The sequence below is a fragment of the Strongylocentrotus purpuratus genome, unplaced genomic scaffold (genome assembly GCF_000002235.5).
Source record: "Strongylocentrotus purpuratus isolate Spur 01 unplaced genomic scaffold, Spur_5.0 spur5_scaffold_13, whole genome shotgun sequence".
Taxonomy (NCBI): Eukaryota; Metazoa; Echinodermata; class Echinoidea; order Camarodonta; family Strongylocentrotidae; genus Strongylocentrotus; species Strongylocentrotus purpuratus.
In genome coordinates, this window is record NW_022145598.1 from 7,412,043 (window position 1) to 7,427,843 (window position 15,801).

Sequence of the window (15,801 nt, forward strand, 5' to 3'; positions counted from 1 at the left end):
ATCATGTATACATGAGGCATTATATTTTCACCTTACTCAAGTTTCGCTATGGCTAGCAATGTTTCACAACATAAGAATGGAATTCATTAGACCTAGTCTTGGGTTTGGAAGGTCAAATAAGGAATCATATTCATATGAAACATGACAGGATGAGGCCCTATCCGAGGGAAATGTGCAGAGCGTCTCACTTTGCATACATTCTAGAGAACATTTATGTCAGGGTTTGAGGTGGAAGGACAGGTGTGGAGGACTTGGACAAAGTGGCTAAGGAACATTCCGCAGAAGACATGGGTGTCACCTCCCCTACAGGGCTACTTGAGACCAATTTAGCGCCCCCTTCTATTACCCCCTTCCTCGCAATTCATTCCAGGGTGAGACTAGGTTCGTTAGTAACAAAACATGAGTGTGACATGGAGTCCAACCCAAGCACAACGCTGTATTAAGGCATCGGCTGTATTAAGGCATCGGCAGATGGTGGCTGGTAGCACATATCGCATTCTTGCTTCCGAAGCGCAGGACCACAAAAATATCTGTTTAATTACAACGGAGGGAGAGGCTGCAAGAAGAGAATGATTGCCTGGCTAATTTGGGGCGTCATGCTGATTTGCTTTTGCCGTCGTTCTCCTGGCTGGCTTGTGATCGAGGGAGCTGCCGCAGAGTCCGCGGCTGAGCATCCAGCGCCATCACCTGACGCTATCCATCGTGACTGCCGCCCTCATCGGAATGCGACAGCCCCTAGAATGCGCAGGAGCTCCTCCGTGCGTAGTCGCCGGTAGTGACACGGCTAATCATCCATCGTCCATCTTCTTTCTGCCCCTGTTGCATACAGTAAATGCTACTAATGACATTAGCACCCGTGCCACCGTCCGGAGTATGCATGACTCAAGCATCAAGCTCCTCAACCCCGCACCCCCCTCCAACTCTCAATCACCCCCCCCCCCCCTCCCCCTCTTTCACATCACCCTCATCATTCCATACCCCACTGAGAAGTATCACCTTCCGTGTCGGATTCCCTCACTGCTAATTCTCCTCTTCTCCTTCCATATTTCATTTCAATTCACGGCTGATAAATTGCTGTAACCGAAATGAGGCTTGACTGGCTAATGGTTTAATAGTGCAATGAAAATTGCACGGACACGTGTCAGAATCTAATCTTATCAGCGTTGGGCTACCCTGGGAGAAGGATGCCACGGAGAGAGCTCCAGTCATGGACTGAAAAGGTAACGTCATTCCCATATCCAAATTATTCCTGGTATTCTTAGCTGCTACTACCAGGCTAGCATCTCTAGTTTGAGTCATCTTTAAAGGGACACGTCACCCTTCATCCCATTCGTGAAAAAGGAATTTCTGAATGGATCATAAATGCTTCATTTCTTAGCAAGTGCCCTCTCGTGGCCTTTGACAACCTTTTGAGTCAAATTATACTTTGACCTTATATGCATCTTTGAATGAGAGATTATAAACACATGCTTACACTTTCACCAACATACAGTTTATATCTTCATGTTCATATAGAGGACACTGATAAATATTCTTCTTTTGTTCTTTTTACTTTCCAGGAGAATTCATCTTTGTCTTTGATATTACACATACCAAATTACCCAAATCCATCTCCATCTCCCCCCTCCCCCCCCCCCCCCTCTCTCTCTCTCTCTCTCCTCTCCCCCCCCCCCCCCCCCCCTCTCTCTCTCTCTCTCTTTCCCTCCCTCCCTCCCTCCCTCCCTCCCTCTCTCCCTCCCTCCCTCCCTCCCCTCTCCCCCTCCCTCCCTCCCTCCCTCCCTCCCTCCCTCCCTCCCTCCCTCCCTCCCTCCCTCTCCCTCTCTCTCCCTCCCTCTCATACTTTTATTAGTCAAGTCTTAATGTTTTTTATGCTCGATATCAAAGCAATCATAAAAATATCGTTCATTGAAAGCAACTCCAAAGCTTCATTATCTGATTCTATCACACAATGAAAAACTAATCAACTTCTCACTTCAACAATTTCAATTATATATACTAAGATTAATTCTTAAGGTATGATTTATCTCCCCACATCACATAATGGGTGAAAGTGTAATAATAATAATAATAATAGGCATTTATATAACGCCGTCTATTTGAGTTTGGATGAGTGTCATAGTGCCAAGTGCAGGTATTGTTAAAAAAGATGAGATTTCAGCTTGACTATAAGTTTGACTATTGATAAACAAGTAATATACTGATAAACCAGACACCAATCCAATAAGAATAAAGTAAAAATCTGACCTGGAGACTTGGGTGGCAGGCCAGTTCCAGCAGTATCTTGACGACCCCATAGTGACCCTTGTTGACCCCTATGTGGAGGGCCGTCTGGCGGCGTTTGTTACGAGCGTTGAGGTCAGCACTCTCTTCGTGGAGGAGTTCAATGACATGAGGCTCGTCACCGAAGGCCGCGTGATGAATAGCACGGTCACCATCTTTATCCTATGTAGCAGGAAAGGAAAACAACATTTCTGAGGAGTGTTTCACAAAGATCCTAATTTAAACTTATTTCTAAGTTGGACTTAACATTTATGGAAAGCCGTTAGCGTCTATGAAAATGTTTTTAAAAAGTTATTTTTAAAGGCATAAAATGTTGATTTAAATCATTCATATGCATCTAAATTTCCGATGGTCAAAACCGCCCGTCTGCCACATTTTTCACTATTTTTATCATGTATAATGTATTAACCTATTACCGGACACTCAACCCTATGTCTTCGTACTACAGAAATTGTTTTCAAAGAAATTTTTTGAAAAGTTGTGACATACAAATAAAATACCCATGAATAAAGTTCACAAACTTTGAAGCAGTGATTCTGCAGCATTTAGCTAGAATCATCGAAGTAATGGTATTGTAGTGACCAAACTCGTTTTTACCATTTCAAAACTTGGTTTTTTATTTAAGAACACCGTACAGCATATTGGGTGTGTCTAATTTAAAACATACGTGTCAGACCCGAAGCCTCATTACTTTAATGGTCACGTGGGTCTGTGTACTTACGTTAAGGACAAAGTAGTCCCTTGATTATTAATCTATAAATTGTTTGTAGGTAAAGTTATATGGACCGTAATGAAATTATGATATTTTCTCATGTATGCTTTATTGTTCTATCCTAAACTTGATTATTATACTTAGTTCAGAAGGATGTGCATTCATGTTCGAAAAGTAGTCCTTACGAATGCGCGCTATGTCAGGCAAGGCCCTGATGGGTATTTTATATAGCGGACATTCGTTCACTTGCTTTAAGCGAAGCTGGTTGTCTCCATTTTTACTCCGACACGCTTAAGCTTTGCCGTCAATGTAGCCTGTTTGTGTTGCACCATTTAAACAGGTATGTAGAGATAATTGAATATATTTGATGCTATTGAGTTTTACTTTGCTACCAGTGTTTATGATGCCGTAATATAAGAGTCTGTTCATTAAGTGTATATTATGTAATGAGATGTTTTATTCATTGTACGGTAGAAACGTACCGAGGCATGTTAAATGTATTCTTCTGTTATTTACGGGATTGATGAGTAGTCTGTAAGTATCAGACTCGGTTTATATATCATGGGGATTTTTACAACAAATACTGATTTAAATGTAAAAGTCCATAGTATATAATTGACGTTTCATGTTTTTTCCTACTTTAGCCGCTGAGGCATAAGTTGAGGTTGCTTTATCACCACCACGCTACAAAGCTACAATTGACGATGACGTATGATTTTTCTTACCCGTGTGACATTTAGTCTAGGGTGAGTTGCGTAGGAATATTTATGTTATGTATTCAATAATATTGATTGGAGTCATGACTGTTTGATATCTATACATGTATTTACAGATAATATTGAATACTATGTATTTTATTTCTTGGCTTCTTAATTGCATTTCAATGTATATGAACTGAACTGAACTGTACTGCATTTGTCTACAGAAATTTAATCACAATCCATATGATGACTTGCATGATTTTTATAATGTGATTATGGTACTTATGATGCTTTTGTTGTATTTTTCTGTACCATGCAGGGGTTTCCGTTTTTATTTTATAAACGAAATAAACTTCATTGCACTTCACCATGGCGTCTCAACTTCTTCATTTTTGTTGGCTATGATTTGAACCGTGGAACACGCATCCCACAGTATCATTCACTTATTGTGTGTTAACCTATTACCGGACACTTAAAGCTATGTCTTCGTACTACAGAATTTTTTTTCAATAAAATATCTTGAAAAGTTGATGACATACAAATAAAATACCAATGAATGAGGTCTACTAAGTTTGAAGCAGTGATTCTGCAGCATTTAGCTAGAATCATCAAAGCAATGGAACCATTCAATAATTGTATCAGCGAAAAAGCAAGCTCTCAATACTGGCCACTTATTTGTCAATGAACTTCAATCAATCACTGAGATAATAGTAAACTATATGTTACATTAAAGGTAATACAAAGTTTTGGTATGGGGTCATGAATTTGGTTCAAATGAACATATTGGAAGCATATGTGATCCTACAATATTCAGTGATCGTTGTCGCGGTTGAAATCGAGTCTAAAGTGATGAAAATTTAAGTAATAAGCTTTCAATGTTGTATAGCTCCCTCTCAAGGTCAAGATAAAGGTTTAGCTATAAAACAATGTTTCTCAACTAAAATCGACCGATTGGCTATTCCCGTTTGGAAATTATATATCACAACTGCATATTCTGACTGATTTTCATGGTCGCAGCTATCATTGTATGGCCGTAGGCGCTATTTAAAATTTATCAAAATTTACCGGGAGCACCGGTAAATTTTGATATTCATTATATCTTGAAAGCAAAAAGCACCCTTTACATCTAGGTTAAAAATCCATTGTCATCAATAAGAAGTTTCTGGACACCAAGTTTTAGAGTGCAGAATCCCTTGTATATTCCAACTGCATTCACACTCTCAGAGACCCAGTGCAACAACATATAGTTCTTGTATAATGCAATTATTGTGTGTAAATTTTGCTATGTTTGTGTAAACAACTGCAATTTGAGTGCAGTCTTATCTGAAGTTACAGAGAGAAGCACATTTCATGAATTGTTCTGTGGGAGTTTTTTGCAGGAAAAGGAACATTTCCAGTTCATCCACACATACCTTGGGGGTGTTTCACAAAGACTAAGATTGACTGTAAGTTCATGCCACTGTTTGCTCTCACCATTTACTAGCATTTGTCTCTCAAGGGACATACAAATCATGGTCACAAATATACAAATTTTTTATTTTTTGATGATTCATTATTGAAGGAAAAAATATCATCTAAGGATCATAATGGTGAGAGAAAACAGTGGCATTAATTTGATTCGATTTAGTCAAACTTAGTCTTTGTGAAACACCCCCTGGTCCTAAACCTTAAGAAAAGGAATTTCCAAAAGCATAAAATTGAGACCATCTTCATATTCATCACCTAAAATCAGAAAAATCATGATGACTATTTGTGGAGTTCAAGTTATAAAAAATTGTATGGGCTTTTATTTCTAAAAAAATTATTACATGTACCATCATGTTTTTGTTTTTTTTGTTTTTTTTGTTATCCTTGCTTTACATTATGCTATGAATGCTTTGGGAACTACGCTTGTACAAGGCCTAAGGGCTTTATTTATGTAGTTCCCCATTTCATTTTCTAAATTTGTTTATGAATTATTTTGTATCTTTTGTATCAATGTAATTTTAACTGAGAATGTAATAAATGAGAATTGAAAGAATTAAATAATATATATATTACCTCTACTTCCATATCAGCATTGTGTCGGATGAGAACCTTCAAGACATCTCCGTGGCCATTCTGACTAGCTGCCTGGAGCGCTGTGTGACCAGCAAACTGGACATTGACCTGGGAGGGAAAAGGTTAATCAAGATTTGGTAAGAGCACTGATTTGGATGAACATCTCCATGGCTATTCTGGTTAGCCACCTTGAGGGCAGTACGTCCCTCAAACTGGACATTAACCTGAAAGTGACTCGATAACATTGTTAAAGGTTGATGAAAAAACTGCCTAAATTTTGTATGAAATGTTACTTGTTATATTCCTTCTACTGTACTAACCCTCTAACATGCAAAAAATCCAGAAAAAATTCTCAAACCACAAAGATATTTATGATTTTCTTTGAAGTTGTCAATGTGTAACTCCCTCTAACAGTAAATTCTCCCAACCAATATTGAATTATCCCAACCATTTTTCAATGAAAATAACACATAAAACAGTTTTTTTTAAATCTTTCAACACTCAAATGTCTGGAATGGTATATAGAGCCAATTCATTGCTTTGAGATGATTTACATTCACCTAAAATTTATTTTAATGATAATAATATAGTTGGGAAAATTAAGGAATTGATCCGATCAGTTTTTCCCAATTTTTATCATTAATAATGGTCTGTTTTCACTAAAAATTTCAGATTATCTTTAATTGTACATCTAGCATTGAATTTACTACCTTAGCACCATTTTCTCTCATCTGAACAATGTTACCAAGTCCCTTTAATAAAGCAACTGTGTATGTCTGCGTTTAGCATAGCGGTGCAATGCGCTGATGCCCTTCTGACAGCCGAACAATATTGTTACGAATCTCATACATCTGTATGTTAATTATGCGCATGAGCAGATGACTCGCTGATGATATGTGAAGGCGTGATTTCGATTAGAACCTACGACCGTGTTTGTCACAGGTATTATATTATTTTGTTTTGTATTCATACTGTTCCTAATGTTGTGTTGTGAAGGTTGGGAAGATGTAATTGTATAATTTAATGTCACTTTCTTGTGAAACTAGATGGAATTCGACTGCGCGCAGTCGAAAATGATGCCTCCGTCATAGAGCAATTTTACAAACCAAAACAGAAGAAATTTTTCGAATTCAAGTTCAATTGTAATCCATTGACAGGTTCTCAGAATATCGTGATTACAAGCAATTTCTCATATACATATATGACCCTTTGATCTTTGACCTCATGACCCTAAAATCTACTCAGTTCATTGGCTCTGCAAGATGTCCTGAGTTAAATAGTAATCCATCTGTCAGTTCTAATGAGAATGCGTTCACAAGCTATTTTTGCATACATAATGAGCCCATGATCTTTGACCTTTGACCTTATGAACCAAGAATCTACTCAGTTCATTGGCTCTGCAAGTAACATACATGACCTAATTTTGGCAGGAATCCATCAATCGGTTCTTGAGATAACGCGATCACAAGCTGTTTTTGCATACATAATGTGTGCTGTGGCCTTTGACCTTTGACCTCATGACCCCTAAATCTAATCAGTTCATCGGCTCTGCAAGTAACATACATGACCAAAGTTTGGCAGCAATCCATCAATCGGTTCTTGAGATAACACGATCACAAGCTGTTTATGCATACATACTGAGCCCTGTGACCTTTGACCTTTAACCTCATGACCCAAAATCTAATCAGTTCATTGGCTCTGCAAGATACATACATGACCAAAGTTTGGCAGGAATCCATCAATCGGTTCTTCAGATAACGCGATCACGAGCTGTTTTTGCATACCTAATGAGCCCTGTGACCTTTGACCTTTGACCTCGTGACCCCAAAATCTAATCAGTTCATCGGCTCTGCAAGATACATACATGACCAAAGTTTGGCAGGAATCCATCGATTGGTTCTTCAGATAACGCGATCACAGGAACGGGACGTGCGTACGTACGTACAGACGTACGTACGTACGTACGGACGGACGGACAACCCGAAAACATAATGCCTCCGGCTATTTCGTAACGGAGGCATAAAAATGTTGAATGAATGAAGAAGAAAGCATCCTTACGTTTGCTTCAGGCCTTTGCATGATCTCCTCACACTTGTGGGCGTCACCGTTAGCCGCTGCCTTGACCAGCTCCTCATTGACATCCCCACTGATGTGGGTCTCAAACAGCTTCTTCAGCAGGGCAGAGAGTCTCTCTGTATTAAACACAACAGAAATAATGTTTAACTTTGCAAGATTATTTCTGACTTTTTTAGAATTACAGATCAATCAATCTAACTTTATTTTCTGGGTGTAAGAAACAAATGTGTTTATACATAATGTTAAAGTTTATTAACCACCTGAAAAAATTTAAATATTGTATCGCTATAATGTATAACATCAACCTGAAAAAAACTTAACCTGGCATTCTATAGGTAAAGAGTTAAGGAGTAGGAAGGAAATAAGAGATAACATTAAACCTCATCATCATTTTGTGCCTGTTTTCCCACGCTGTGGGGTATGACATGTTGTTTCCCTGATGGCCCTTCTCCAAGCCTTCCCGTCTTCAGTCGACAAATTAAAAAATAGCTATATACTACAGTCATGAAATGAACATGTGAATAGTAACATATTTTGATTAAGTTACAGAAATGACAATGAATGGACTAGGATGTAGAAATTGACATTTGGCACTCCATAAAATCAGTGGACTTAATCAATGCATTTAGGCAGAGAGTTTCAACCAGACCCAATGTTAAGTGGCTTTCCAAAACACAGGCCTTTGTTTGCAGGTGTTAAATCATGAAATAAAAATCATTTATTCTAGGCAAATCTTTTCTATCACAATGGAACATAAATTTCAACAAAATATCACACTTTTGGTAAATTTTCACCTGAGGAGTTTCCTAATCCTGCGGAGTCTGAGGCGACTTTAGTAACAGCTGTGGGATTATAGGTCCATGACGTTCCACACACCTCTACCTTCAGATCGTTGTCATGGTAAATCTGCTGAACACGACCAATCTTCCCCAAAGTCTGTGTGGAGAGAGAAAAAAAGGTGACTTATGTTTGTATTTAATTCTTCATTTCAAGTTAGTAAGCAAGAAATAATATTGTGGTCTTATTTACCAAGATTAGGCTTATCATTATTAATCCTTTCAGGACAGGCTATACAAATTATTATAATTATTATTATTATTATATATATTAAATTGGCAACAAATTGATGCTGCAAATTGGCAACAAATTTTTCTTATAATTGAGAAAGCCCTGGTATATCAAAATGAAGAAGGTAAGTCTCATTTAACCAAAGGTGTCATTCTTGCAATTGAACGTCCAATATGAAATATAAAAAATACAGTTAATGAGTGCTTGTGGTATTACAAAAAAAGAGGACTGAAAACACAGATAAAGTATTTCATCTTTCTAAAGTTAATTGACTGCTCATTGAGTTTCAGAATACCAAAAGTCCTCATTTAACTATTGCGTGCACACCACATGCGTGTATCAAAGCATACACGCAACACACCCCCTGCCAACTGGAAAAAAGGCACTTAAAAGGATTGGGTATCTTTGCCTCAAAATCCTGGATTTAACTCATAATAATAAACCTTTAGGTCAGTCAGGAACCCCATGTATTTTACAAGCCGATCGTCTGTCTGATTATCACAATATTTATGTTTGGAAATCAAAATTAACAAGAAAGTTTTTTTTTCATAACACCAAAATGGAAAAACTATATTTGATAGAAACTCATTTGAAAGAGGGATGTATGGTAAAACCGGTCACTCAAAGACAATTATAACACGTAGGGCCATGCATCTCAGATTTTTAAAACTGGAAATATTGTTAAATGATACCTTTAAGTGACCTTTCAGAATACTAATTCCCTAACCGAGTGCAAAGTGAGCTTTCAGAATACCACCACTGATTAACATTCCACCCAAGGTACAGTGTTTACCTCACTGTCCTATCCTTCCGCCTGGTAACCAGAAAGGGACATATTTGGAGAGAAGGAAAAAAACATGGTTCAGTCGACGGCTCAGCGTCAATCAAAACCCACAGCCTTCATTATGAAAAGCACAAGGTCTATCATTTGGAATTAATGCACTTTCTCTAGGGCCTCCTTCAATCATGATAATTTAAACATCTTTTAGAATGCCGCAGCAAAATTAAATGACATTTGCATGGCACCCATCACATTTATTGATCTTAACAGATGGGATAAGTGACTACGCTTATGTGTTTAGTAGCACATATTTCCATTGCAGCTTTGTATGACATGTCAATGGGGGGGGGGGGGGGGGGCTTAAGGTAGTCACCCAAAGAATCAAAAGTTTTTTGAATTGATGCAAAATTCATATCACTGCGAAGAGGAAGCCTTACTGATCCAATATAACAACTTCCCTCTGCAAAATATGTTCGGGGCCCGCAGTAATCATCTCTTAAAAAATGTTAATTTTGAGATCCAGATTTTGAGATCCGGTCCTCCGTAGAGGAATCAAGATTTGTGACGTCACATGCATGGAACAGCTAGCCACAAAATTGCATTTTACGCCTTTCCATGATATCTATACGATTTGTCAGCAAATTATTCATGTTTTTCAAGAGAAAATCTTTCCATCCATATATAATTTGTCCATAATTATCAGTTGACGTGAATTTTCCTTGGATAACTACTTTAACAATACCAATCCTTGAACACATTTCATGATGGTCTTACGGGAAGCATAGCCTCTGCCCATTCTCCGTGGCCCCGTTGTAGGATCTTCATCCGTTCCAGGTCACTGCAGATCTGGACCAGGTCTCCAATCTGGAACTGAGAAGCCACGGCAGGGTCGTTGGTCCGCACCGTCAGGTTGGCTGCGGTCGTAGGGTTGACCTTGGTCAAGACGGCTGGATTGAATGTCCACCTATCACACAGAGAGAGAGAGTTAATGGTCCAGATTTTCTAGTTTCAATATGTCAATAAAAATAACCAACTATCAAATTACAATTAATGTTTGTCTAAACTTCAGCTATCTCTGATTATAATAATATTCCGCTTTTATATAGCGCTTAATACATCGATGGTGTCTCTAAGCGATTTACAGATATTTTGTTACCACAGTCATCGATTCAGGCTTGCCCGCACACAATGTATGTACATTTCTCCGCTCCCTGGGGAGCTTTCCAGCCAGGCATCATTGAAGCACACGCTTGCTCATCTATTAAACCACATTAACTTTTGCATCCTACCCCGTACTCATTTAACACCTGGGTGAAGGGTGGCAAATTTAGAATAACATCTTGCCAAAGGACACTAGTGCCGCGGCGGGACTCAAACCCCATACCTTGTGATCTCCAGTTGGGTGACTTATCCACTAGACCACAACAGATTCGATAATTATGAGGGCATTTGACATGTTTGATGAGCAATCCTTTTCAGTGGACATTTATAATACGGCTTTCTTCCAAACTGACTTTCAACAAACAACAAATTTTATAAATATTTAATTTTTTATCATTTGCACTACCAGAACTTAAATGTCTTTTTAACTCTTTCTATGCCACACAAATAATCTCCCTGTGCACCAATGTATTTATCACAGGATAGATATTCCAAAGGCTTCATGATCAATTACCCATTTCCAGAGCAAGATTAATCTATACATACATGCCAACATTTGAAAATCAGAAATCTGTACAAATTATGCTATTTTCAAAAAAAAGAGGAAAAATCCTAACTCTCCTATTCAATACTACAGACAAATTTGTACAGGAAGAGGAACACCTGCATTAAAATAATAATTATCTTCTCCCAAAAAGAGGAATGTTCCTCTTTAATCTGAACAGTTGGCATGTATGTCTATACCGGTGTTAAAAGTTTTCATGGAGCTAATCAAGACCAAAAATTGGTAATTTTGCAAATTCATTGTGTTGCACAAAGCAATCCTTCCCTCAATCGGTTCCAAATGCGCGACCATGCAGAAAGGCGATACTGTAAATACTGTCAGATCTGACGCCCTCTCTATAGTTGTATGATACATGCTATGGTGACAGTTGTCCTGCGTTCAGTCAATGACCTACGCTAACCATTTTACTAACTTAAACCAAGGACCAAACATTATACCTAATCCTAAACTTAACCTGAGACTAACCTACTACCCAATTACAAACCTAACCTTTATCCTATATCTTTAATGCAATAAAGCCAAGAGCAATGTTCACCGAAGAACATTTCGGATCACTGTTCACTTTCTTGTATGATATCATCTGTTGCAAGGTGGAGACATTTTGATAACCCCAAAGAAAACATGCACAAAAGTACAAGCATATCAAGGGCATTTTACTCTTGTATAACTTCCCAAAAAGGTTTTCAACCATGTATTCTCTGGGTCTTTAACCTTGGATAAAAATGAGATAGCTCAGCTTATCTACCCCTTGAGTATCGAGACCACCTGGGCCCCATTTCACAAAACTTGTCATCAGTGACAAATGACAGTTTTTGTTATAAGCTAGTGAAATCCTTGCTTCTGATTGGTTATCAGCAGATTTGTCACTGATTTTTGTAATTTTTCATTGAAAAAGGTTTTGTGAAACAGGTCCCAGAAATTAGCATTAGCTCACATACTTCAACACAGAGTTAGTAAGCCCTTCTGGCTCCAAACACATGATATACAAGAGTTAAGTCATTATATATTATTTATCGACAATCACTGGTTTGATCCTCAGGCTGGCACCCATCTATTTGGTAAAGATGATCAGTGGCAGTCCCAAACATAGAATTATAATACCCTCCTATACTCTTGTGCAAAGTAATACCAAACAGCAACTCAGTGATCAATCATTTAAGATATACAAGTGTACATACCTGTTACCACTAGGATAGGAAACCACCACATCATGGTCTTCATCAATGCCAACGACAGTCCCAGTAGTGCCCAGCGTCTGTGGAAAGACGGATCAAAATCAGATTTTAGTATGGCTTAAAGGCATCGTGTTAAATCTGAGATGCACAGCCCTACATGTTATCAGTGTCTGTGATATGGTGTAATATTGCAGCCTTTAAAAAATTGTGCTTCAAAATGATCAAGAAGTGCCTCAAAAAAGTAAAAACTTTGAGTAACCGGTTTTACCATACTCGTTTTTCCCAATAGACTGTAGTGTTATGAAAAACGTTTAATAGGAATACGCAGAATTTGGTTTTGATTTCCAATCTTGATAATCAGTCAGACAGGCGATCAGCTTGTAAAAGTCATGGGGTTCCTGACTGACCCAAAGGTTTATAATTAATGATTGCAGCATGAGCTAAATCTAGGATTTTGTTTCAGAATCTGAGACAATGTTACCAGATCCCTGTAAAGACAGGGTATTCTACTGACACTACTTCAGATTTATGTACATGTATACTGCCATCTGCAGCTAAAAATGCTCCGATGTGTAGACAGCCGCGTCCCATAGTGCATCACCAACTGCATGACACACGTGTTGATGATGCTTGGGTACAAAACCCCCCCAAAAAACGCTCTATGTACGCCTTTACCCAAAGATGGCGCAACTTAAAATACATTTCAGCAGTGGTAGCGTTGTCTGTATTAAATACCCTGCCTTTTGGCTATTTACTGTTAGCAGCAAGATCTTTCCTAAGTATTTAGATCCCCTTGTTTTCTTGTGTTTCTTTTGCAGAGCTGCCAACCTTCAGAACAGAAAATCAGTAATCACAAGGCTCAAATTCAGTAATTTGGGGAATAAATCAGTAATTCCTATGCGGCCCTATAAATTTTTTAGACGGCACGCCAACACTGTGCGCACACTTGTGCGCATGACTATTTGACATTTTTGGTGATTTTACTCACACAAAGTTGCTAAATATTGATTTCCAGTTCATCACGACACATCAGTTTTCCATGAAAAATTGGCTTCTATTAAGAGAATATTTGATACTTCTCTGTCTTTTTCAGCGAATGTTTGATGGCCGCCATACTGCACAGCGCTAACTACGATAAATCATATTTACGCCCAAAAAATACGCACACACACTTGTAACAAAAAAACAAAAAAATTAATCCGTTATTTTAGACAACATTCTGTACTGGCGTAATGATCGTTAATTTCCGTACCAATTACGGGAAATCCGTACTAGTTGGCAGCTCTGCTTTTGCTGACTCTTGTTTTCCCTTCACTTCTCACTCATTTTTTTAATCTTCTCTTCTAATGCAACAATGTATGCAATTTGTATATTATGTATTCCATGTGGTTAGGTAGGACAAGCAGTCACAAGCCATGTTTGTCCTACCTAGCAACATTGTATGCAATTCGCTTTCTGACCATTGAAATACATTTCGTAAAGAGGCACTTAACAAAGATGTATAAATCAAATTTGATTACATTACAAAAATGGTCTATTAGTAGAAATATGGACCACAGAGTTTTGGCCTTTGGATCTCACCTCAAACATTCCATCGGTCCATCCCCCGTGGCCATGCTGCAAGGTCTGGACTATCTCCAGTTCCAGGTCCACATTCACCTGGTCTCCAAGCGAGAACAGCCCATGTACTCCACGACTACCTGGTCCTTGCTCGCCTGGTCCAAACACAATGAAAAAGAAAACCATTATACCAAGGGTTCAGTGACACAAAGACGTAACTCCATATTTTGCCAAAATGAGTATTTGATATCAAAATGTTCAGAAAAATGTGGGATTTCTAGGAAACACAAAGACTTGTCTCCACCCAACACCCCATTGAAGTCAACGGCTAGTGAAACATAGACTTAACTTCTTAAGGCCAAAGTGCTCAGTGACACATAAACCACTTTTTCTCAAAATGGCCAAAATGGAGTTAAGTCTTTGTGTCACTGACCCCTTGATACTAGCAATCACATATCATGGTTCTGAAAGAGAGATTTCTATGTCTACAAGTACTTTCAATATAGTAACTAAAAAGACTACAGTCTTGAAATAGTTTGAGGGGAATTCAATCCTAATAGCAAACTATTTGAAAAGAAAGCAGAAAAGGTAGAGCAGCAAACTAGTGAAAGTTTGAACGAAATTGGACAAACTATAAGAAAGTTTTGATTTTCTGAAAGTTCTGATACATACATGTATATGGGAATTTCAAATCAACTAAAACGGTAATGTCACTTTGGTGTAATGCTGGACAACTTTCCAGTTTGTTCCAAAACACAAAATAACAAGAAAATTATTTTTCTTTTAAAATATATGACTCAGTAAGGTCTTTTCTTTAACAGAAAAACAAATTTATGACAATTTTTATGCACGACGAGTTGGAGAGTTGTCCATGATTGCCAATTTGACTACCACATAGACTTAGTGATCTCAAATTTCAAACATTCCAAACTCTTGCAATTCTGTTAGTCTTTTTTTTTCTTTGATACAAATAAACTGATTACAACAGTTGGACTGTCTTTTAACTTTCAAGCAGGGTACTTTGTGCCATCATTGAGATAATCACCATACAATCAATCCCAGACATCAGTTTGCTAGAGCAACACAATCTTCATTCAGTCATGTCAATCAAGAGATGGGGACAGTGAACAGTTTATATAACAACACAATCAACAACATTTTAATATTGGCATTGTCTGTTGTCAAGAATATAGATTGAGGTCTTGCATCACTGTTTTTGTTCGATTCTACAGATCTACCCATAAAATGGACCACCTTATGTATGCCTTTTGAGAAATGATGCATTGTAAAACCTGAGCATAAAAGCTTCCCATCTACAGGGCAATGTTTCAGTTCCAGTTTCATTTACTTCTCCTCAAGAGATCAACAGATAAAAAAAAACATATAAAAACAGACAAACCTATGACAATACAGAGGCAGTGGCCAAAAAGGAAACAAACCTTGTAAGAGGCATACCCTTTAAGAAAACAAGATATGATATGTAACATCAAAAAACATCACACAAAAAAAGAAAAAGGAACACAAGATAAGATAAGAAATGAAGTACCTAGTAACCTTACTTAATAAACAAACTAACAAAAGAGCCTAATATTGAGACTACTATTTAGATAATAAAAATACTTTATATTGCTTCTAAAAACAGATACTGAAGAGCTATTCTGAATGTTAGAGGGAATTGAATT

The 15,801-nt window shown here is 37.9% G+C and overlaps 1 protein-coding gene across 1 annotated transcript in view; it reads right to left on the reverse strand.

Annotated features, from left to right (window-relative positions):
* The window catches only part of LOC574545 (E3 ubiquitin-protein ligase MIB1), a 49,003-nt gene that overhangs the window by 28,142 nt on the left and 5,060 nt on the right, over positions 1–15,801 (reverse strand). Inside the window, exons 5-11 of the mRNA XM_030982798.1 lie at positions 14,141–14,274; positions 12,563–12,639; positions 10,433–10,622; positions 8,604–8,745; positions 7,792–7,925; positions 5,734–5,841; positions 2,245–2,442 (exon numbers count right to left, since the gene is read on the reverse strand). Of these exons, the coding sequence (XP_030838658.1) occupies positions 2,245–2,442; positions 5,734–5,841; positions 7,792–7,925; positions 8,604–8,745; positions 10,433–10,622; positions 12,563–12,639; positions 14,141–14,274 (983 nt within the window). The remainder of the gene's footprint in view (positions 1–2,244; positions 2,443–5,733; positions 5,842–7,791; positions 7,926–8,603; positions 8,746–10,432; positions 10,623–12,562; positions 12,640–14,140; positions 14,275–15,801) is intronic.